Genomic DNA, 22144 nt, shown 5'->3' on the forward strand with positions numbered 1-22144 from the left:
GCAGATTATTAACCAGGTTTATGGATTCCAAAGGCTCTGCTTGTGTAACAAGGGCACACCAATCACAACACATCCATGTGGGTAATAAATGCTGGTAAACCCCTTCCTCTGGCTGCCATGTAACGAGCTTCTGCCCCTCGTCGGAGTGCCTGCTCTAGTTTCTTTCTCACGTCTTTCCTTCTGGCTTCTGGGATGTTGTTTATTTCATCTTCACTGATTTCATAACCAAACATCTCAATCTATGGAGGCAACAAGAAACAGAATTGTGGCAGCAGTTGCAGTCGCAAGCGCTCGTGTGGCTTGTAAAGAAAGTGAAAAGCAGAGGGGTATCACCACAAGCCTGGAAGCGCTATGTGGCCCTCACAGCAGCTTTTATCTTTAACTATCCATAACGCGTGGCGTGCTCTGATCCGTGGGATCACAAAGAGTTGGACACGACTAAACAATGCTCTGCGGTCCTCAGCTTTCTGCCTGTCCGGTGTGTGTCCCACACCTGGCCTTAGGAAAAGAAGGCTATGGGAAGGAGTTAGGCCTGGGTACCTGGTCAGTGGGGCAAAGTAGGGGGAGTTGGATTAGTACAGGCAGGTTGGGAAGCAGGTTCATGTCATGCCCCTGATATCTAAAAAAGCTTTTATATACACAACGTATTGTTACATAAGGTACTGGAATGGCCAGCTGCCCAGCCCAGCCCAGCTGAGCTGGGGCAGGCGTGAAGTGTAGAGGGAGGGAGGTTTGGTCCAGTGTGGGGGAAGGGCAAAGGGATACTTGGGGTTAGCAAGCGGGGTGGCAGCCCCTAGTATGTCATGCTTTTTATCCCTATAAAAATGACAAATCTCGGAATAATTTTTCTATCTCGGCCCTCCTAATAATGCATTGGGAAGATGGTATAAATCTGTGGAGGTTTAAGGCTTCCAGTGGCTACTAGCTTTGATGGCTGTGTTCCATCTATCCTTTCAGGCGCAGAATGCCTCTGAATGCCAGTTGCTGGGGAATCACAAATGTGGAGAGTTACTGTTAGGCCTTGTTCTCAGGCTACTTGGCCACAGGACACTGGGCTGGATGAGCTATCGGCCTGGTCCAGCAGGACTTTGTTCCTTTCTGTTGCTGGACCATACCATAAAAATATAAAAGGCAGGCAATGAGAGAATGCTTCAAAATACCTTTGCATTCTTCTCATCTTCATTGTAGTCCCGAATATGCTCCCTTGTGGCTGCATCCAAGCGTTCCCTTTCCTCGGTGCTCGAACCGTTAACAACTAAAAGAAACACAATTACTTTCTGGGTAGGAGACACCTAGGTTGCAACCTGTTTAAATCTATGATGCTCTCACTTAACTAGTTTGTGGCTCAGGCTGTCGCAATGTAACTAGTAGGGTCCAGCTTCTCATTCCAATTTCAGATGGAATACGGGGATGGTCTTGGTGGATGAGGTGCAGCTCGAATCTAGCGCACTATCTCCATCCAGTTGCCACCCAGACCTTACAATTGGGGCGTGACAGCAAGGGCCGCCCCCTATGGTTCATCCCTAAAATCTGCTATTAGGAGATAAGGGTGCCTCTCAGCACGCAGGTCTGATTTAGCTATCACAACTAAGAAGCCAATGACAGCCCAGTTCTCCATGGAGGTTTTTCCTGACCCTTTCTAAAAGGGTGATGTTGAGCATTGATAGATCTACACACACATGCCACGCAAAATGAAACAACTACCAGGTGAAATGTTGGATGGCTTAAGCCATGGGTAGGCAAACTAAGGCCCAGGGGCTGGATCCGGCCCAATCGCCTTCTAAATCCGGCCTGCGGACGGTCTGGGAATCAGCATGTTTTTGCATGAGTAGAATGTGTCCTTTTATTTAAAATGCATCTCTGGGTTATTTGTGGGGCATAGGAATTTTTTCATCCCCCCCCAAATATAGTCCAGCCCCCCCCAAAGTCTGAGGGACAGTGGACCGGCCCCTTGCTGAAAAAGTGTTCTGACCCCTGGCTTAGGCAATACGAGTGCAGCAGGTTTGGGTGGTGACCCTGGATCATGGAGATTACAAACTGGAAACTTTCTGGCAGATTGATGCTACCTCAGTAGGATTCCAGGCAGCCCACAGACACGTTAGTAGGATGGAAAATGGTAATAGTTTGGATCCACTTCTGCAAAGCATAAACCCTCAAAGAATCTCCAAGTCTTCCACCAAGGAGTATTGTACTGAAATAGTTGCATCTCTGACCAGAAGGTGTCGCTTATCTTCCATGGAAATGGCGATAGCCTCACTCTCCAGGCTGCCCAATGCATGCACACACGTTTTGTGTTCCTTGCCTGTGATCTGTGACGTCCCTTAAGACGTTTCTGGGTAAAGAGAATGAAGGGAGCATCACGAGTGCTGGTGGGAGAAGGGTCAGGAGCCTCAAAGCAGACAGAGCAAGCGCCAGTGACTAGGTAATTCTAGTTTTGTCCCCATCTTCCTCCCTGCTCAGTTCTACATGGGACAGCACTGAGACTAAGGAGGAGGGAGGGGGCAGGCAAGACAACCCCCTGGACTGGTTGTAAGAAGGCAGGGAGGTGGGGGCAACAGGTTGGTGGGGCAGTTCCCCTTTTGCCCCAGTGGATCAGCCTCCAGTGCCTTCGTCCCCAAAGCCTTTAAACTTGACCCTGAACAAAGTTTTAGGAAAACGAGAAAGGGTGAAAAACAACAATCTGCACTGTGTTGTTTGTTATTTTATAAACCGGTATGTGTGTCCCTGCTCCTAGGCACATTTTACCCCCAGGGAATGTGTCGCTTGATAATGTTCAATTTTAGTTGCATTAACTTAAAGTAAGTTTACACACAGCTGCGTGTTTTGTCTCAGTCACTTTTGGCTACTGGCTGTTACGTTTTATCCTTTTCAGCCTGACTTCTGTTTTTATTAGGGAGAGGGAGGGAAGGAGCTCATTTTAAAAACACATTGTACAGCGGTACCTCAGGTTACAGACGCTTCAGGTTACAGACTCTGCTAACCCAGAAATAGTACCTCGGGTTAAGAACTTTGCTTCAGGGTGAGAACAGAAATCGCGGGGCAGCGGCAGGCCCCATTAGCTAAAATGGTACCTCAGGTTAAGAACAGTTTCAGGTTCAGAACGGACCTCCATAACGAATTAAGTACTTAACCCGAGGTACCACTGTATTAGCGACATCCAGTGGCAGTGAGTTCCACAGATGGCAGCATTTGCATTACAGACAACTTCTGCTTACTTGAGCTGGCTGCCTCCATCATGTGCTTCAGCAGTTTGAAGGCAATGGTGTCTCCATCGGCGGTTTTGGGTTTCTGATGTGCAGCAACTGTGAAAGGTTGAAATGCAAAAGCCAAATTATGAGATGTGATTACTCTATTTAACCTAACATCCTGCTTTTTTGCCCAGTAGGTTGCCTGTATCCAGAGTTATTTCAGTCTCAGATTTGCAAATGTTTATATGCTGGTCAACAAGAACAAAAAATTGCTAGGCCTCTTTGCTTTCACAGGCGCATGCTGTTCATTTGTGGCACATTAGAATCTAAAGCACACATCCAATTATCTGTCAGTTTAATAAGCTTCCCTACCTGTTTGGCTGGAAGTGATTCCTGTTCACCACAGGCAATTAGGGAGAGTGTTGGAATCAAATTGCAAATCTCAATAATACCTGATTAATACCCGCAAATGCTTTTCACTAACCTGTGTCTGACAAGCAAAAATGAGGCAGGGAAGTCTGAGATGGCGTCTGGGACTGCAGGGAAGGTGCAGGGGCGAGGAGACTGCAAAGCAGGAAATCAGGTGCTCAGTAAGTCTTCAAAGCAAAGCCCTTTTACAAATCCCTTAGCCCATTTGTGAAGGGGAGGCACCAGTTCTCAGATGCAAGGGAAATAGGCCTGTTGCCAAAGTCAACAGTATTATGCTGCCCCTTCCCTTTGGGATCACTGTGGGCACATTCTGACTTTATGTTTCTAAGTTGTGGGGTGTACCTTTGCATGCCTGGACAGAACCTTACCTTCCAGCGGAATAGGTGTCAGGTGAAGGCTGCAAGAAAAATATGGAAGGAAAGTATTAAAATCTGCGTAAGCGACAGGATCTCCTTGGGGAACCCAAGTTTGTTTTAAGACCCAAGGCACAGGAGTTAAAATGCAGAAATCCAAAATGCTGGAACAGAGACAGGCTTGCTAGCCAGAGCCCGACTTGATCATTTGCCATGGCAGGGACAGTGAGCAAGATTGTCAAAACAGATGCATGTTTTCCAGTATAGGAACACCCAGCTCCAGGCTATTGGGCAAACCATCTCCATCACAGTGGACTGCCTTGCTTCCGTCTACAAGTTCCCTGGGCATTAGTATTTAGCAGTGGGTGAGCTCATTAAAACAAAACTTCATTTTGAAAAATAAAATATTACCGTCTTCCTGTCCACAGCAAGTCTCTGCATTTCAGCCTGCAGCCTGCTTATCTGTTCCTCTGCCTTCATTTGCATTTCGTAGCGGACCTGTCTCTCCTGAAAGGTGCCAAATTGTAGTTGTTAAAACTTCGGAGGGGGGGAGAGAGATTTCATACCTCCTGAGTGCTCGAATGGCGGCTGAATTGGTACTGTCGTACATTGACTCTACTTCACCTTCCTGCCTCCTGAGTGCCCAAATGCAGGCTAAAGTGGTAATAATAATAATAATAATAATAATAATAATAATAATAATAACAACAACAACAACAACAACAACAACAACAACAACAACAACAACAACAACAATTTATTATTTATACCCCACCCATCTGACTGGGTTTCCCCAGCCACACTGGGCAGCTTCCAACAGAATATTAAAATGCAATAACCTATTAAACATTAAAAGCTTCCCTAAACAGGGCTGCCTTCAGATGTCTTCTAAAAGTCTGGTAGTTGTTTTTCTCTATGACATCTGGTGGGAGGGCGTTCCACAGGGCGGGTGCCACCACCGAGAAGGCCCTCTGCCTGGTTCCCTGTAACTTGGCTTCTTGCAGCAAGGGAACCGCCCAAAGGCCCTCTGCCTTGGACCTCAGTGTCTGCGCTGAGTGATGGGGCTGGAGACACTCCTTTAGGTATACTGGACCAAGGCCGTTCAGGGCTTTCAAGGTCAGCACCAACACTTTGAATTATGCTCGGAAACGTGCTGGGAGCCAGTGTAGGACTTTAAAGACCGGTCTTATATGGTCTCAGTGGCTGCTCCCAGTCACCAGTCTAGCAGCCTAGTGGTACAGTCCTATTCTGCCTCTAGGCCAAGTGTCCCTAGCTCTCCTCCTCCTTCAGCATCCAAATGCAGGGCAAAGTAGTACAGTCCTCCAGCTCCCCAGACTCTAGGCCTGGTTGTCTATTCTTTTCAAGTGCAGTCAGTGGCATAGCTGGCCGCTTGGGTGCCAGAGTCTGCATGGAGTCTGCTCAGCCCACCTGCCTCCCCCTCAACCACCCTCCAGCTGAAGGGGAGGCGGCAAGCAGACGCAAGCCCAGGTGCCTGCAGGTGCCTGAGCCACCACGACACTCCCAGGAGAGACACGTGGCTCGGGTGCGCTGCAGCACACACCCTGCAGTAAGTGGCCACTCAGTGCACCTGTTGTAAACAAAATCTGCCCTGATTCCCTTATGGGGTATCCAAGAGCCCGTATAGAGTCCTTATGTGGGTTCCCTATTGGTAGGAGAAAATAACAGAGGCCAACCAGAGAATATTGAGAAGCAAAGCAGCTAGTAAACCTGATCTTTATTAAAACTGTTGCAACAGGGTGCTCCCGTGCCTGCCCTAATATAGACATTTTAAATTCCCTCCCTGGAGCTCAAGACCACCCCTCCATACATCATACATACATCACAGAAGGGGTGTAACCAAAGACCACCCTTCACAAACATCATACCTACATCACAGAAAAGGCGGTCTACAACAGAAATTTGAACGTTGTTGTTTTTCCTGTCTGCCAGGTTATCTGATAATGCCTTATCTGATTGCCTTTCCTGGTAGTCTGCCCATTCCTTTGAGATGGTGATTACCCAATCCCTGAGACAATGGGAAGGTTCCCTCACCCCCTCCTCCCTTGCAGTGAAACATTTGGTCAGTTTGGGAGTCAAAATGGTTTCAGGACGGTCTTCCTGTGCTGCTCCAGACATGTGGTCCACATATCTATGTTTGTGCTTGGTTGGTACATTTATGAACATTTATTATATATATATGACCTTAGTTTTTTTATTATGCCCCCCAGCTATGCTAGTGAATGCAGCTATGAAATCTCAAATGGTACAGCTCAGCTTAATCTGCACAATGCAATTATGCTTTTTTATGCAGATTTGTGTTTCATTATGTGAGGCTGTGCCCTTAATAGACCCAATTTACAGATGGGGAACTGAGGGGACAAGAGAGAGTAATGAATAGAGTCTCCCACCCGGGGTGTCTGTGGTTAAGCCAGTGGGGTTGGCACACACCCCTTTCTCCAGGACAGCCCCAACCATCTACGTAAATTGATTGTGTTTCTCTTAATCTTTATTCCACAGTTGGAAGGAAATACCTGGGACAGCTGATCTTCCAAATGGACCTTCTGCATTTCAAATTTTCTCTTATTCTCCTCTAAAAGCTGCAGGAATCTCATGTCTTGTAGCCTGCAAATCCATTATTAAAAAAATGTTGCAGATTAACTCCCAGGAAATTAAATCAGATATGGGTGCCCAATTTCTCCTGGCCCTTTCTCTGTAGGGTACTCAGTGGAATGATTAAAACAGCTGGGAGCAAAGTCTTAGCAGAGTACTACCTCGCCTCTTGGCTCAATTTTTCTGGCACATTTGGAAATCTAAGAAACACCACAATATACCCATTTCACAGAAGTGAAAAACTGGGGTGCTCTGAGCTCCCTGCCACACCTCCCCAAGCACTTATATGCATTTTCAAACAAATAAAACATGGATAGAAATGCAGTCCATCCCACAAAGCAACAATGGGCAACATCTCAACCAAGAAATGCCCCCCCATAATTAAAAAACCCCTCAATTTAAAAATAAGAATGGGCCAAGAGTATTTCGGGTGCCACTGATGCCATGCTGGGGACTGAGAATTAGCTGAGAATGTGGGTAACTGTAAATGCTGCTGACAGGAAAAGTCTTACCTCTTCTGCTCTTCCGCTCTGAACCTTTGAAGTCTCTGTTCCTGTTGCGCCCTCTCAAGGCGTTGCTCTTCCAGCAACTGGCGCTCCTCTCTGAAAATCAGGACGTGCCCTGTTTGCTGTATGTATTCTCTCTCCCCGTCTTTCCGTGCCCTCAGGTGAGCCTCAAAAATGCCACCGATGCTCCGAAGGAGTGGGAGAGGACCAGAATGACATGAGCACACATTCATACGTTTCCGAGCACAACTCAAAGTGCTGGTGCTGACCTAAAAGGCCTCGGTCCAGTAGACCTGAAGGAGCATCTCCACCCCCATTGTTCTGCCCGGACACTGAGGTCCAGCGCCAAGGGCCTTCTGGTGGTTCCCTACCTGTGAGAAGTGAGGTTACAGGGAACCAGGCAGAGGGCCTTCTCGGTAGTGGCACCCACCCTGTGGAACTCCCTCCCACCAGATGTCAAAGAGAAAAACAACGACCAGAATTTTAGAAGACATCTGAAGGCAGCCCTGTTTAGGGAAGCTTTTAATGTTTAATAGACTATTTTATTTTAATATTCTGTTGAAAGCCACCCAGAGTGGCTGGGGAAGCCCAGCCAGATGGGTGGGGTATAAATAAATAAATTATTATTATTATTATTATTATTATTATTATTATTGGCAAAAAAGGATTAAAAAGCACTAGGTACGTTCTGGGTCCTTGCCAGGGCTGGTCAGCTCTTTGCCGGTTAGGCAAAGTGAGACAAAACGACAAGATCCCAGTCCTCATGGTTCTGAACCTTGGGCTGATTTAAATAGGAACAGAACCAGACCCTTGGTCAATTTAGCTCAGTACTGTCTACACTGACTGGAAGCAGCTCTCCAGGGGTTCCGGCAGGGGACCGTTCCAGCCCCACCTGGAGGTGCTGAGGATACTGAGCCGCACCCCCTTCCCTTGTGCCTTTCATGGGGCCCTGGAGCAAGAGGACGCCCCTTAAGCACCTTGTTTGCCTCCTGTCTTCTGGCCTTGTCCTTGGAGGTGGTACGGCTTGGAAATCTCTGTAGCGCCACGGAGGAAAAGCTCAAAGTGGGAGGGAAAGAGAAAAAGTGAATGTTAATCGGCTACATAGCTGTCAACTTACAGATTTGAAAATAAGGGACCAGCAGCCTCAAAAATAAGGGATCAGCAGCCGAAATAAGGGATTTTCCCAACACAGGTATGTTCAACTTCTGAGCCCCTCCGAGCCAAAGGCAGAAAGCCCAGCCAGCAGCCAAACGAAGCCTCAAGCGGTGGTTCCCACAGTGCAGCAACCCAGCAATGGGGATGCAGCAAGGAAAACCACCGTCACCTCTCCGCTGGGAAGCGCTGAGCAAAGGCGAGTCCCCAGGCAACGTGGCCGATTTGATCAGCACAAGGCATGCAAGCTCCACCCCCCAGTCGTTCTTAGACTCCTTATTGGGTGAGCAACGCAGCCAAGCAACACAGTTGGAGCCTCCCTCCTCCCTGGCCGGCAGGGAGGGAGGGAGAGGAGCTGCTTCCTTTGAAACCTGGGAAATTTAAGGGACATCATCAATAAGGGACAGCAGCGGGACACGGCGCTGGGATAAGGGACTTTCCCGCCAAATAAGGGATGGTTGACAGCTATGATCGGCTCTCCTGCCCCATACCTTTGAATGACACATGGAATGACAGGCACAAAAGCTGATAAAATTCCAGCATGTTTTGAAAATGTACCTGTGCACTCTGGAAACTCTCTCCCCTTCTCTTCCCCCCCCCCCCCGCCACTAGAGTTTCATGCCATGTGTCCTCGAGATGATTATCAGATATCTTTTATGCATCTCACCCCCTTTACCCCATTCCGGCACCTGCACATCTCAAGAGATTGGGCATTGCTGAGACTAATGCTTGGCCCCCACAGGTGCCCAAGCTTAGCAGGTCCTAGAAACCAAACTTGTTAGTGTTGCAGCACCAGCCCTCTGGAATCAGTACCTAGCCCATATCAGAGAGTTGTGATGTTTTGGCCCCTGCCAAAGGCATTTTAGTTTAAAAACGCTTTCCCTGGAGTGATCCAGTCATTTTATGAAATATTAATTGCGTGTCTGCAGAAATGGCTTGATTGGAGCTGGGGGGGGGGGAGAGAATTTGATTAATTTATTAACAAAACCTGTATACTGCTTCATTGTAAATGATACCTCCAAGCAGTTTTGCAAACAATACTTGCTGAGATGATTTTATTTTTTTAGAGAGTTCATGTGTGCTTTTAAGTCTTCCTTCTTACCTTGTATACTGCTTCAGTGGCTTGCTGCTATGATGGAACAATTACCATTTTACTGTGGTTTTATATTTTTAACTTTGGCTCTGCCTGGAGACAGAACGTAATAGGCAGTATGTAGAATACTGTGATAGGCTTGGGGGATCATTCTGGATGATACAAAGGGGTGTCTTCTACTCCAGTCCAAGCCTTTAGGTCTGCTCTCTTGGCTGCTTTGCATACTTTTTATTATGGCTCTTATTTGGCTGCTTTTTTTAAAAAAATGTTAATTGTTTTGTATTTTAAAAATCTTGCTTTGCAGTTTGTTGCCTTACACCTGCTGGGGGACAAAGGTGGGAAAAATGTATTTGTTCAGGCTGGCTGCAAAAAAAGATTAGGAAGAGAAGTTAGATCATATTGCTATAAATTGTTTTGGGAACTCAGACTTTTCATCTCAAGTCAGCTGATGGCACATCTGATTTTTCTCTCCTATATCATTAACGTTTGCTGTATTACTGCTGTGTTTGTATTTTGGTATTTGTAACGTAATTGTCTTGGCCTTTGGCTAGCACAATATACCGTATTTTTCGCCCTATAGGACGCACTTTTCCCCCTCCAAAAATGAAGGGGAAATGTGTGTGCGTCCTATGGGGCAAATGCAGGCTTCAGGAAGCTCTCCGCAAGCCTTGGGAGCCCACGGGAGTTCCCGGCAGGCTCCAAAGGCTTGCGGACAGCAGCCTGCAGCCCGAAACCTGGGGAGCGCAGCGGAGCGCACCCCGGGCTTCAGGCAGATATCCACAAGCCTGGGGAGACTGGCGCGACTTCCCGCCGGGCTCCCTAGGCTTGCGGATAGCAGCCTGTTCTGGGGGCTGGGGTCGGGGGAAGCTCGGGCTTCCCCCGCCCCAGCCCCGTGCCTGGGGGGAAAATAACTTTTTTTCTTTATTTCCCCCCCCCAAAAAAACTAGGTGCGCCCTATGGGGCGAAAAATACAGTACTTATTGATTGATATTTATTTTTCTTCTGTTGACTGTTATTGGTTTCTTTCTTTCTTTCTTATGTATTTTCTGTTCTTATTTTGTATTTTTATGTTGCAAACTGCCCTGTGATCCTCAGATCGAGGGCGGTATACAAACTGAATAAATAAAAATAATAAATTGATTGATTGACAGGTAAATGTTTTGAGGCTGAGAGGAAGGAGTGAGCCTGAGCAGAAGACGCCCGTCAAGGTCTTACTTTGGGTAGGGTCATGGATCGGGGCGGGTTCCTTGTTTCCTCCAAGCAACTGGCTGTACAAATCTTCAAAGAAGTGTTTCTCCATCATGTCTTGGAACTCTTGCACAAGCAGAGACGGTCCCCAGGTTTTCAGTGTTGCTTCCAATTCCACTGGCTGCAGTAAAAGGCAGGGATGGTGGGCGGGTAAAACTGCTCAATGGGGGCTGGTGGGGCACCCAAGGGTGTCCTCAAAGGTAGGGACAACAAACATCCTCTTAGAAACAAAAGGGCTTTTGCTCCCCCCCTCCAAAAGCAGCAGCTTTTGAAACAATTTTAAAAACAAATTTTAAAACAATTTCAAAAACAAAGCCACACAAAAGCAAAAAGTTAAATCCATGGCAGAGTTTAGAAGAAACATTATAAAGAACAGATAATACAATCATACCTTGGAAGTCGAACGGAATCCATTCCAGAAGTCCATTCAACTTCCAAAGTGTTCGAAAACCAAAGCCCGTCTTCTGATTGGCTGCAGGAAGCTCCTGCAGCCAATCGGAAGCTGCGGAAGCCCTGTTGGACATTCAGCTTTCAAAAGAATGTTCGAGAACTGGAACAGTCACTTCCGGGTTTTGATCGTTCGGGAGCCAAACTGTCCGAGAACTAGGCTGTTCGAAAACCAAGATATGATTGTACATGCAAAGATGGTGAAGTAAGAAAGTCATAGGAATGTTAGAATTTCTGGAGGGTGGTGACACGAGAACAGGACCTTTTCAGTGGTGGCTCCCTGCTTGTAGGATGTTCTCCCCAGGAAGGCATTTGGGGTTCCAAACAAGAGTTGTTCCCAGCTATACGTGGAGATATCAGGGAATGAACTGAGCTCTTCTGCATGAAGGCAATTACTCTTCCCCTGAGCTACAGCTTTCCCCCACATACAGATGGACAGATCTCCACTAGAACAACATTCCATAATCTTAGGATGTAGCCCCATTCACCCCTGATTCTTGTCCATACCAATTCTATATTATTCCAGCATTTAATGCAATACTTGTTGAAGTTACACGTTTAATGTACATAAAACGTGGTATTTTAATGTATTGTATTTAAAATGCTGCAAAGGGAAGTTTACTGTGGCCAAGAAGTTTCACTCTGGCAAAAGCGTCAGAGAAGGCTGGCATCTTTCCATTTCAGTGAGCTAAACTACCTTATATTGGAATTGGAAACTTGAGAAGCCAGTGTGTGTTTGTTGGTGACGGCTAGTAGCAGCGGTTGCAGAGAAGTTCTGCAGTGATGAACAAGCTTAGGATCTTCCTCTGGGACCAGAGAGAGGACCGTTTACTGAACAGCATGAAGGACTGGACCCCATTGCTTGGTTATTTTGTAACGTTTATCTTATTAAATCTGTTCTGCAGCAAAGCTTTGAAACTCAATTCTTGCGGAGGAGAGAATTCATTTCTGCACAAGATCCCCATCAGGGGTTCTGCTGGACAACTCTAACAATGCTTTGTAAAACAGTTGTGGCATTAGATTTCATCAGGCTGCACATACGGATTGACACGTGAGTAGCCGGCCACGGAGCAGCAGGACAAAAATGGTGGTGAACACAGGGAGACAGTTGTATGACAGCTGCTCCAGTCCCAGGATAATCTGGTCCCAGATGTACAACAGAGTATCCATGTTTAAGTAGCCTGCAAACAAAGCAAAGATGAAGAGCATCTCACTAGCTTCCCTGAGGCATAACGAACACTTCAGGAAGGTCTGTGGCTCGTGGTGGAGTGTCTACCTTGTAAGCAGTGTTGAATTGTTTCTTTAAATTTTAGGTTTCATTATTGTTTCACAAGATGTGTATGTCTTTAAGGGCCAGAGCAAATAACATGACCTAGTTTTACAGCTGTGAAGCAGTATAGCAGGTGCTGTTAAAGGTAAAGGGGCCCCTGACCATTAGGTCCAGTCGTGACCGACTCTGGGGTTGCGGCGCTCATCTCACTTTATTGGCTGAGGGAGCCGGCGTACAGCTTCTGGGTCATGTGGCCAGCATGACTAAGTCGCTTCTGGCGAACCAGAGCAGCGCACGGAAACGCTGTTTACCTTCCCGCCGGAGCGGTACCTATTTATCTACTTGCACTTTGATGTGCTTTTGAACTGCTAGGTTGGCAGGAGCAGGGACTGAGCAACGGGAGCTCACCCCGTCATGGGGATTCGAACCGCCGACCTTCTGATCGGCAAGTCCTAGGCTCTGTGGTTTAACCCCCAGCGCCACCTGTGTCCCATGAACTGCCTAGTCCTCTTTTAAAGCCACCCAAGCTGGTGACCATCACTAGGCTTTGCAGGGCATGAAGTCATTAGTTTAACTATGGGATGTGTGAAGTGTGAAGTGGTACACCTTTTTGGTGGTCCTGAACCTCCCAATTCCCAGTCTCAGCTCCAGGTTCAATTGTTTTTGGATTTTCTTTTATTTATTTTTTTTGGTATGCCAAGAAGTGCATCTCACCAGCGAGCAGAGTGTCAATAGCCGGCTGGATCATGCGGCTCAGTCCCTTGAGTAAGGCGTCTCTGGAGTCTTCCCCTGGAAAACAGCAAAGATGTGGGATTCTACAAGTATATGATGATGATTATTTATTTACAGCACTTACATCCCGCTTTGTAGTCCCAAGAAGCTCTCAGAGCAGCTGACGGAACAATTCTCAATATCAAATCCAAGTTTGGTGGTGCCACTTTCAATTGTCATTGCACAAAACAAATGATATACCATGAAAATCCCTGAAATGAGAAGTAATTGACTAGAAATATTATCTTGTGGAAATAAACTAAATAATAAAAATCAAAAAGTTTAAGGGAAAAAATTAGAAAAACCTAAAATTGAACAAAGCCTTAATCAAAAAGGCTTCATCAAACCATCAAACCATCTAAAATCTGTTGCCTTATGAATTTTTTTTTGAATTTTGGTCATTTAAGGTTTATGATTTTTCTATTTCCTTCTGAGGAAACTGAATAGTTCAGTGAAACGAGGTTTGTAGCCAGCAACCCCTTAAGGCTTTGTTCAATTTTAGGTTTTTCTAATTTTTCCCTTAAACTTTTTGATTTTTATTATTTACCGGTAGTTTATTTCCACAAGATAATATTTCTAGTCAATTACTTCTTGTTTCAGGGATTTTCATGGTATTTCGTTTGTTTTGTGCAATTTCTCAGTTCCGTGACTGTCTTTTTTCTACTACTTTCAATTGTCATGGCTTCCTCCAAATGACGCTGGGAACTGTAGTTCGCCAAGGCTGATGAGAGTTTCTAGGAGACTCGTATTCCGCACCCAGAGCTACAATTCCCAGAGTGGTTTAGCCATCAATCTCTCTTCCCAGAGATCCGTGTGAATTGAAGCCCATCTCTTCTATAGAAGTTGGATCTGAAGGCATTCACATCAGCAGGAACATCATGAAAGTAGGACTTTCCCCTCTAATCCCAAATCTTTGTTTAGGGTAAATTGGCCAAGAGACGTTAAGCTTGCTTATACAGAATTGGTGGTCCTTTTATTTTCAGTGCTCAAAGGTGAGTGACGTTACTTAGGCATCCAAGAAACCACCATCCACACTCAAGAGGGAAGAGTAAGCCAGCTCAGGGAAACCCCAAAATTTGCAGATGAAAAGCAAAAATAGAGGGGGAACACCAGTGGCGTAGCGTGGGGGGTGCAGGGGGGGGCGGCCGCACCGGGCGCAACATCTGGGGGTTAGGGGGCGCAAATCCACGGGTTACGGGGCGCAAATCCACGGGTTAGGGGGCGCAAATTACTTGCATTGCCCCAGGTGCTGACAACCCACGCTACGCCACTGGGGAACACTAAGAAGGTGAGGACTCCAGGACTTGCCAGTCAACATACTGGCAAGTCCTGTAAGTCAATAGGAGTATAGCATCTAGATCAAGGGAAGTAATAGTGCCACTGTATTCTGCTCTGGTCAGACCTCACCTGGAGTACTGTGTCCAGTTCTGGGCACCACAGTTCAAGAAGGACACTGACAAACTGGAACGTGTCCAGAGGAGGGCAACCAAAATGGTCAAAGGCCTGGAAACGATGCCTTATGAGGAATGGCTAAGGGAGCTGGGCATGTTTAGCCTGGAGAAGAGGAGGTTAAGGGGTGATATGATAGCCATGTTCAAATATATAAAAGGATGTCACATAGAGGAGGGAGAAAGGTTGTTTTCTGCTGCTCCAGAGAAGCGGACACGGAGCAATGGATCCAAACTACAAGAAAGAAGATTCCACCTAAACATTAGGAAGAACTTCCTGACAGTAAGAGCTGTTTGACAGTGGAATTTGCTGCCAAGGAGTGTGGTGGAGTCTCCTTCTTTGGAGGTCTTTAAGCAGAGGCTTGACAACCATATGTCAGGAGTGCTCTGATGGTGTTTCCTGCTTGGCAGGGGGTTGGACTCGATGGCCCTTGTGGTCTCTTCCAACTCTATGATTCTATGATTCTATGATTCTGTGATTCTATACTCAGTAGCTGCTGAGGACGAAATGGAGTACCTTGCGCAGGGGCCATGCACCCAAAGTTTAGGAAGAGAAATGCCCCTATAGTGACAGGATTACTGAGGTGGCGCCCTAAAGCAAACTTACCTGGTTGTGCATAAACGCTCTCCAGGAACCTTGCCAGATCTCTGTCTCTCTGCTCCAGCAGGGAGGCAACTTCTTCCACTATGCTGACCCGGGAAGGATCCTAGACAGAAATTTGCCACAAATAGTAAATCAAGAGAGTCTTACTTAAAGTCTAGTGGTGCCATTTGGATTCTGGATTAGCTGTTCTAAATAAAATTTAATTTAATAGAACAGGCTTCCTAATCTGCTGCCCTCCAGATGTTTGCAGGGAGAAGGAGACCTTGGTTGATGGCCAAGGCCGCTGGAATCCTATGCGCGGCTCAGCAGGAATTGGGGTGTCCTATAACCCTATATAAGGGACGTGGGTGGCGCTGTGGGTTAAACCACAGAGCCTAGGACTTGCCGATCAGAAGGTCGGCAGTTCAAATCCCCGCAACGGGGTGAGCTCCCGTTGTTCGGTCCCTGCTCCTGCCAACCTAGCAGTTCGAAAGCATGCCAAAGTGCAAGTAGATAAATAGGTACCGCTCTGGCGGGAAGGTAAACGGCGTTTCCGTGCGCTGCTCTGGTTTCGCCAGAAGCGGCTCAGTCATGCTGGCCACATGACCCAGAAGCTGTCCCCGGCTCCCTCGGCCAATAAAGCGAGATGAGTGCCGCAACCCCAGAGTCGGCCACGACTGGACCTAATGGTCAGTGGTCTCTTTACCTTTCTTTATAACCCTATATGAATGGGTGGAGAGGTGGAGATACCTGGACGGAGACAGAGAGTCTAACAAGTTGAGGATGGAGCTTCTTGAGAGACATAAATTCTTCAACCAGGAGGGCAGAAACAGACTCCACAGAGCTGGTGGAAGAACCCAAATCCAGAATAACTTGCAAGAGAGGCACGGGCAGGAAATAATCTTGGTCTCGCAGAGGTGTGGAGGTGCCCTGAAGCTTGTGGTAATAAGAAAGCACATTCCGCAGGCACTGTGTGGCAACTAAGGAGAGGTTTTTGGAAAAGCAGTGCATAGTTAACATATGGAACTCATTGCCACAGCATGACCATCAACCTAGATAGTTTTAAGAAGGCTAGGCAAATTCATGGAGGCAAAGGCTATTTGCCACGATGGTTATGGTTGGCCTCCACAATCGGAGGCAGTGATACTTCTGAATAGCAGTAGCTGAAAACCACAGGGGACGAGAGAGAGAGGTCTTGTGCTTGGGACTTGCTTGAGGGTTTCTCTTTGGGGAATCTGGTTGGCCACTGTGAGAACAGAATGCTGGACTAGGTAGGCCATTGGTCAGATTCAGCTGGCTGTTCTTATTGAACCACTTCTCAGCACTGACCCTGAAATGCAACCTGGAAAGAAAGCCCAACCCTTGAATCTCTCCATCACCACATTCTTTTTTTCCTGGTTGTGACAACAACACACACAGACACACTCATGTGAAGTTGGACTTGGACAGTCTTCCACATCCATGAGGACTAGATGCTTGCAACGGATCCCCAATATATATCTGCGTATAATGGATACATGAAGCCACACTGAGATGTTGCTTCTGCTAACTGGAAATGCGCCTCCCAGGGAAAGCAAAGAAATAGACCATCCTTTCTGTCTCGAGGGCTTTGGACTGATGCCCCATGGTCTTGTTTGTGGTCTCTACTGGCTTCCTCCTTTCATCCCAACTTAGGCATGTGGGAAGGAACACTTGCTTTTCTCAAAAACAGGCATCTGCATGGCCACTGTGAGAACAGGATACATGGGACACCGGTCTGATCCAGAAGGACTCATTTATATTCTTCTGGGCTAAATAAGTCACTGTCAGTTCCTCGTTCTTCCAATCTTAGGTTCAGTTCTCCACATTGCGACATCAGCTAGTTAGTTAGTTGTGAAGGTAATGCTCCGCTTTGCGAAGGCAAACTTCACACCAGACGTGCAACAGTAGGTCCAGGAGCGTTACACCTGCTTTCCCTGACCTTCTTGGCTAGAAAACAGGGTCGTCCCCCCCGACCTTTTGTCCTCTCACAATTTGTTTGTTAGGCATATCGCGTGGCCGGAGCATGACCAGGGACGCAGATGTAATCAAGTATCGGGGGGAACATCTGAGGGAAACACCTGCTGACACGTGTATTTGCTAACGCTGAAAATGTGCTTAGATGGAAATACGTTAAGTTCAGGGTGGTTTCGCTACTGTTTCCAATTGTTGACTTCTGCTAATAAAAGGAGCCTCTGCAGAGCTAGCCGGCAGCTTGCTTGGAGCATGCTTGCCAGCAACCTCTTGTCGTCTCCATTATTCCTACAGTTAGTTATTTTAAACCCTCAATAAAATTCCCCAGTATTGTAGAGTGAATTTCTCTTAAACACTTCCTAACACACACCTTTTTCTTCTTCCAAACTAAGTTCCCTTAATACAATGTGGCTTTGTATGGTATTTTTTTGCCAATTTATATGCATTCATATGCACACTTCACCCCACTATATGCATCTTTATACACATTACTCATCTGCATTGTAAAATTCAGAGAGGTTCCAGCTTCAGAGGCTGTTTTGGTTCATGCATTGTTTCAGAAAGTGCAAATCTGGTAAATTCACATTTAAATGCAAACTGAATTGAGTCCGACTCCCCCCATCCCACCTCCAGTTTTCCTTAATACTTTTGTGTGACTCCTGTGGTGGTTTCTTCTTACCCTTGTGGTTTTTTAAGGACTGGAACGTCGGCTCAGAATCCAGCAGGGCTTGGCACCTCAGAGAGATCTCTCTGTCCTTCCGGGAAGTGGCTCTGTTTGCTGCCAAATGGGAGAGATAACCTAACCTTGCTGGGAATGAGAAAAGGAACAGAAGAAAAGCAATGGTTGATGCATTTCATTTCATTTTCACTAAACTGGCCACCAAATAAAGAGATGCAATCGTGACAGTATGGTGTTGTATGCCCTCATATATTTATGGTGGGGATGTGATAAGCTTACTGGGATTTGGCAAAGCAATTTTGATGCCATTTCTAATATTACCAGTTAGTCATTGAACCCAAATCCTGCTCTGGCCCATCTGTAGATGTCAATACATAAGGACCACACTGCCACGCTGCTTTCTGCTTCTCACTTAGAGATCACCTCCCATTGGAAAGACCCCAAAAGGTCCATCTCTGATGGGATGGCAAGGGGAAAGTTTGGGGCCTGGCTCTTTCTGAGTATCTAACACAAGACAGGAGGGGTGTCAGAGGCCAAAGTAAAAGCCATCAATCTGACCAGGAATGGTTCCCATTTATCAGATATGCAAACAGAAGCAATGCTAACCAGACCTTTGCTAACCACAAAGGCCAAGTAAGTTGTCCAAATATTGTTTACCAGGTAGACGGTGGGTTTTAATTCCAAATAACAAACCACTGTTTGCACCTCCAAAAGGAGAAGAAAGCAACCCATTTCACAGAAGGGAAAACTGAGTAAAACAAACTGGTGAGGTAAACCACATGGCCCAAGCCACCTGGAGGTCTTGCCTTCGCTGTTTGCCTGCCTGTTTTAGAGAACTGATATGTGTCATACCCTTCGTGTTAGAGAGGTAAAGCTTCCAGGTGAGATGACGCAAATCGGCAGGTAAGGGCTGGTTAAAAAGAGAACAAAGCCTCCCTCGCAGCTCTGGCCGTTCCTCCAGCAAGGTCATCTGAAAGGAAGGAGTTGGCTCACTGAACTTGGCTGAATTAAGACTCCTTTTTCTACAATAGCTGAACCACCGGATACCGTAGCAAAGTTGCTTAGAGCAAATGTTTTGCACACAGAAGGCTCCAGGTTCAATCCCTGGCCAGGTAGGGCTGGGAAAGGCTCGTCTGAAGCACTGGAGAGCTGCTGCCAGTCAGTGTAGGTAATACTGAGCTAGATGGACCAACGATCTGACTGATGGGTCCTTTAGGGGCACTTCCTTGCCAACCTCAGTCTGCCCTCACTTGCCCTGTCCTCTTGCTTCCATCAGTCCAGAGGCTGACTCTGCCTGTCCTTTTCCTCTTCCTCCTTAGTCTCACTGTTGCGCCTTGCAGAAGTCAGCAGGAAGAAGGACAAAACGGGAATAAGTTTGCTCTCCTGTCATTGGCTCTGGCGCCACCTACTGTTGGGCTCCACACCTTCTACCCTACCAGCCCTAGTGGGTGTCAGCCCCACACTGCCTCAACTGAGAATACAAAGCAGCAAAGCTACGTACCACCCCATCCTTGAGGTGACTGAGCAGCAGGGCTGGCTTGTTTTTCACCCTCCTGTCTCCATCCTGAATCTCCCGGGCGATCTGGCAATAAATCTGTTCCTCTAAGCAGCCGCTAACCTGCGACATCAGGGCCTTATAAGCATCACCTGAAAGAATATCAGAGAATGAGTGGATTATTTCACAACATTTTCTTAACTCCCCTTTTCAAGGAGGGGCAAAGTGGAGGGGCAGATTCATTTCTAGGGACAGGGAAGAAATTTGGTTTGGTTGACATTTTGGTTCTAACACACCTGATTTGCACCTCCTGGAAATAGTATAGGAACAAAAGCAGCCATCTTTCAAAATTCACACTTCTCCAAATTTTCAGTGTTGGCTCCAACCAAACAAATGTGCACTGAATGCATATTATTAGCAGGACATGCATAAAAAAAATTGCATATATTAGTGGAAATGTCATATCAAGATGGATTATACTGGGGGGGGGGTATTGCTTGCAAAAAAAATGTATATTAGGCAAAAGTTCATACAAAAATGTGTTTATTAGGAGAGATGTGTGCTAAAAAGAGATTTGGTGGGCTCTTTTTCTAAAAAAAATTGCAAATCGATGAGGAAATTTGGCAAAGAGAACAGAAACTGAGAGAAATTGAAATTGACAACTCAAGTTTACCCAGTGTGCTTCGTGACTGAGGATTTGAACACAGGTCTCTCTTGAGAGCTTTGCTGCTCCATAGCAGGGAAGGGAAACTATAGCCAGACCTCTAGCCCAAGAGGACCAGGTGACCTGGGCAGCTAAAAGGGATCTTGGAGGCCCTACAGTGGTTCTCCCTTAGGATTGGCTGCTTAGTCTGAATAGCTTGCTCCTGGGAGAAGCTGAGCAGATACCAGAGAACTCTGGTTTCACTTGCATGTGTGGCATTTCTTAAGCCCCTCCCTCCCCACAGCAAATCCAGTAGAAGTGAACTGTTTATTTGGCCTGGTTCCTAAACTCTCACCTCCTTGGATGGCGCTGACTGCTTTCTCCAGGACAAAACCTTTCGCTGCCTCTGAGAGGTCCTGCAAGGCATTGATGTGGCTCTCAACCATCTGCTGCTGGACAGCGTCGGACAGCGTCAGAATGAAATCTTCCCATTCCTGATAAAGGGGGAAATAGTCAAACAGCATTTGCAGATCTCTATGACAAACCTAGACAGCATCTTAAAAAGCAGAGACATCACCTTGCCAACAAGGTCCGTATAGTTAAAGCTATGGTTTTCCCAGTAGTGATGTATGGAAGTGAGAGCTGGACCATAAAGAAGGCTGATCGCCGAAGAATGGATGCTTTTGAATTATGGTGCTGGAGGAGACTCTTGAGAGCCCCGTGGACTGCAAGATCATCAAACCTCTCTATTCTGAAGGAAATCAGCCCTGAGTGCTCACTGGAAGGACAGATCCTGAAGCTGAGGCTCCAATACTTTGGCCACCTCATGAGAAGAGAAGTCTCCCTGGAAAAGACCCTGATGTTGGGAAAGATGGAGGGCACAAGGAGAAGGGGACGACAAGAGGACGAGATGGTGGGACAGTGTTCTCGAAGCGAGCAGCATGAGTTTGACCAAACTGCGGGAGGCAGTGGAAGACAGGAGTGCCTGGCGTGCTCTGGTCCTGGGGGTCACGAAGAGTCGGACACGACTAAACAACAACATCTCTATCTCTATCTCTATCTAGATATAGCTTTGCCAGTTGGATTTCTGCCTGCTTGGCATGAGGGTGTTTGGGAAGCAAGCAGATTCAGGAGCAACCTGGGTTGCCAGTTTCTTCCCTTGGCCCTGCTCCAGTGTATTTAACACCCTCTTCACATGCAAGAGGGGAAATGACCTTTATAGAACAGCTTTGGCGGCTAAATTTCGGACAAAACCACATCATTATTTATTATTGGTGATGATGATGACGATAGTTGGCAGGCGCTGAAAACAACCCTGTTGCAAAGTCAGGAAACCTGCATCTCAGTCTGTAGGGTTGCTGGACCCTCTCAGATCCCAGATGCAGACAGTCCAGCCCACCTGTCCTACCTGTGACTTCTCAATGCTGAGTCGCACCTTCTGCAGCCAAATCAGAGCACCTGAGGAACCAGCCATGAATTTCAACTGCTTTTCTCACAAGGAGTCAAGCGGCGCTTAGAGATCTGTTGCTACAACAGTCCTTTTTTCAAACCGGAAACAGTTATTGTTTGATGCTAAATTTAGCTGTTGGAGATCAGGTGACCTTCACCTGCCTCTCTTACCTGCCCAGAGATGTTTCTTCAAATCGTTTCTTAAATCACTTTAAATTGTAAAAATTTTCTGCGTGGCATGCAGAGAACACAAGACTTTTTCTGTTTGAACAAGTTTTCACAGTGAATATTTATTTATTTTTTAGACCAGTCTGAACCTGAAATTTCCATTAAAAACATTATCAGTGGGGGGGGGGTTTAAATCGTTGAATCACTTTAAGCTGTTTCACAGAAGGAGATTCATACGTGAAATGAAAAACAGCACATTTATAATTAACCCTGCCCCTTTTAAAAGATGGTTTGTGTGAACCCGCACCATGTGTCAGTCATTCCTCCCTCCCCATCTGCCTCACTCTGCCCAACAGTAGGACCGGGCCTGTTGACTTAGGGGAGGGGGGGTGTTTTTCATGTTTTCATCTCAATTTATCAGCATGAGGGAAAGCACACTTACTTTCTCAATACGTAGGTCTGGCAGTGAGTGTAGCTGTGCCTGGTGCCTTTCCGCCCAAAGGGTGGCATTTCCAGATAACTTGTGATGTGCACGAGTGGTGAAACCACAAGCATGAACAAAGGGGAACTAACAAAAAAGGAGGAAATCTTATTCTCAACGGGGGCCTTGCGTGACTCTG

At 46.6% G+C, this 22144-nt stretch overlaps 1 protein-coding gene across 10 annotated transcripts in view; it reads right to left on the minus strand.

Moving 5' to 3' along the window:
- The window catches only part of LOC310750042 (uncharacterized protein), a 24377-nt gene continuing 2233 nt past the window's right edge, over positions 1 to 22144 (minus strand). For 2 of the 10 annotated variants that reach the window (XM_083587646.1, XM_083587648.1), the window contains exons 2-19: positions 20263 to 20401; positions 19271 to 19416; positions 18622 to 18739; positions 17770 to 17898; positions 15849 to 16078; positions 15123 to 15222; positions 13011 to 13085; positions 12068 to 12207; positions 10547 to 10700; positions 8064 to 8142; positions 7093 to 7182; positions 6502 to 6592; positions 4382 to 4477; positions 3986 to 4014; positions 3673 to 3752; positions 3216 to 3302; positions 1161 to 1255; positions 1 to 239 (exon numbers count right to left, since the gene is read on the minus strand). In XM_083587646.1, the coding sequence (XP_083443772.1) occupies positions 63 to 239; positions 1161 to 1255; positions 3216 to 3302; positions 3673 to 3752; positions 3986 to 4014; positions 4382 to 4477; positions 6502 to 6592; positions 7093 to 7182; positions 8064 to 8142; positions 10547 to 10700; positions 12068 to 12207; positions 13011 to 13085; positions 15123 to 15222; positions 15849 to 16078; positions 17770 to 17898; positions 18622 to 18739; positions 19271 to 19416; positions 20263 to 20353 (2007 nt within the window). In that variant the 5' untranslated portion in view covers positions 20354 to 20401 and the 3' untranslated portion in view covers positions 1 to 62. Of the gene's footprint in view, positions 240 to 1160; positions 1256 to 2066; positions 2333 to 3215; positions 3303 to 3672; positions 3753 to 3985; positions 4015 to 4381; positions 4478 to 6501; positions 6593 to 7092; positions 7183 to 8063; positions 8143 to 10546; positions 10701 to 12067; positions 12208 to 13010; positions 13086 to 15122; positions 15223 to 15848; positions 16079 to 17769; positions 17899 to 18621; positions 18740 to 19270; positions 19417 to 20262; positions 20402 to 21315; positions 21428 to 21966; positions 22065 to 22144 lie in introns of those variants that run through there. The other 8 variants (XR_014541923.1, XM_083587647.1, XM_083587644.1 and 5 more) reach the window with 8 other exon arrangements.

The sequence above is a fragment of the Podarcis filfolensis genome (assembly GCF_964270895.1).
Source record: "Podarcis filfolensis genome assembly, chromosome: 15".
NCBI classification, from domain to species: domain Eukaryota; kingdom Metazoa; phylum Chordata; class Lepidosauria; order Squamata; family Lacertidae; genus Podarcis; species Podarcis filfolensis.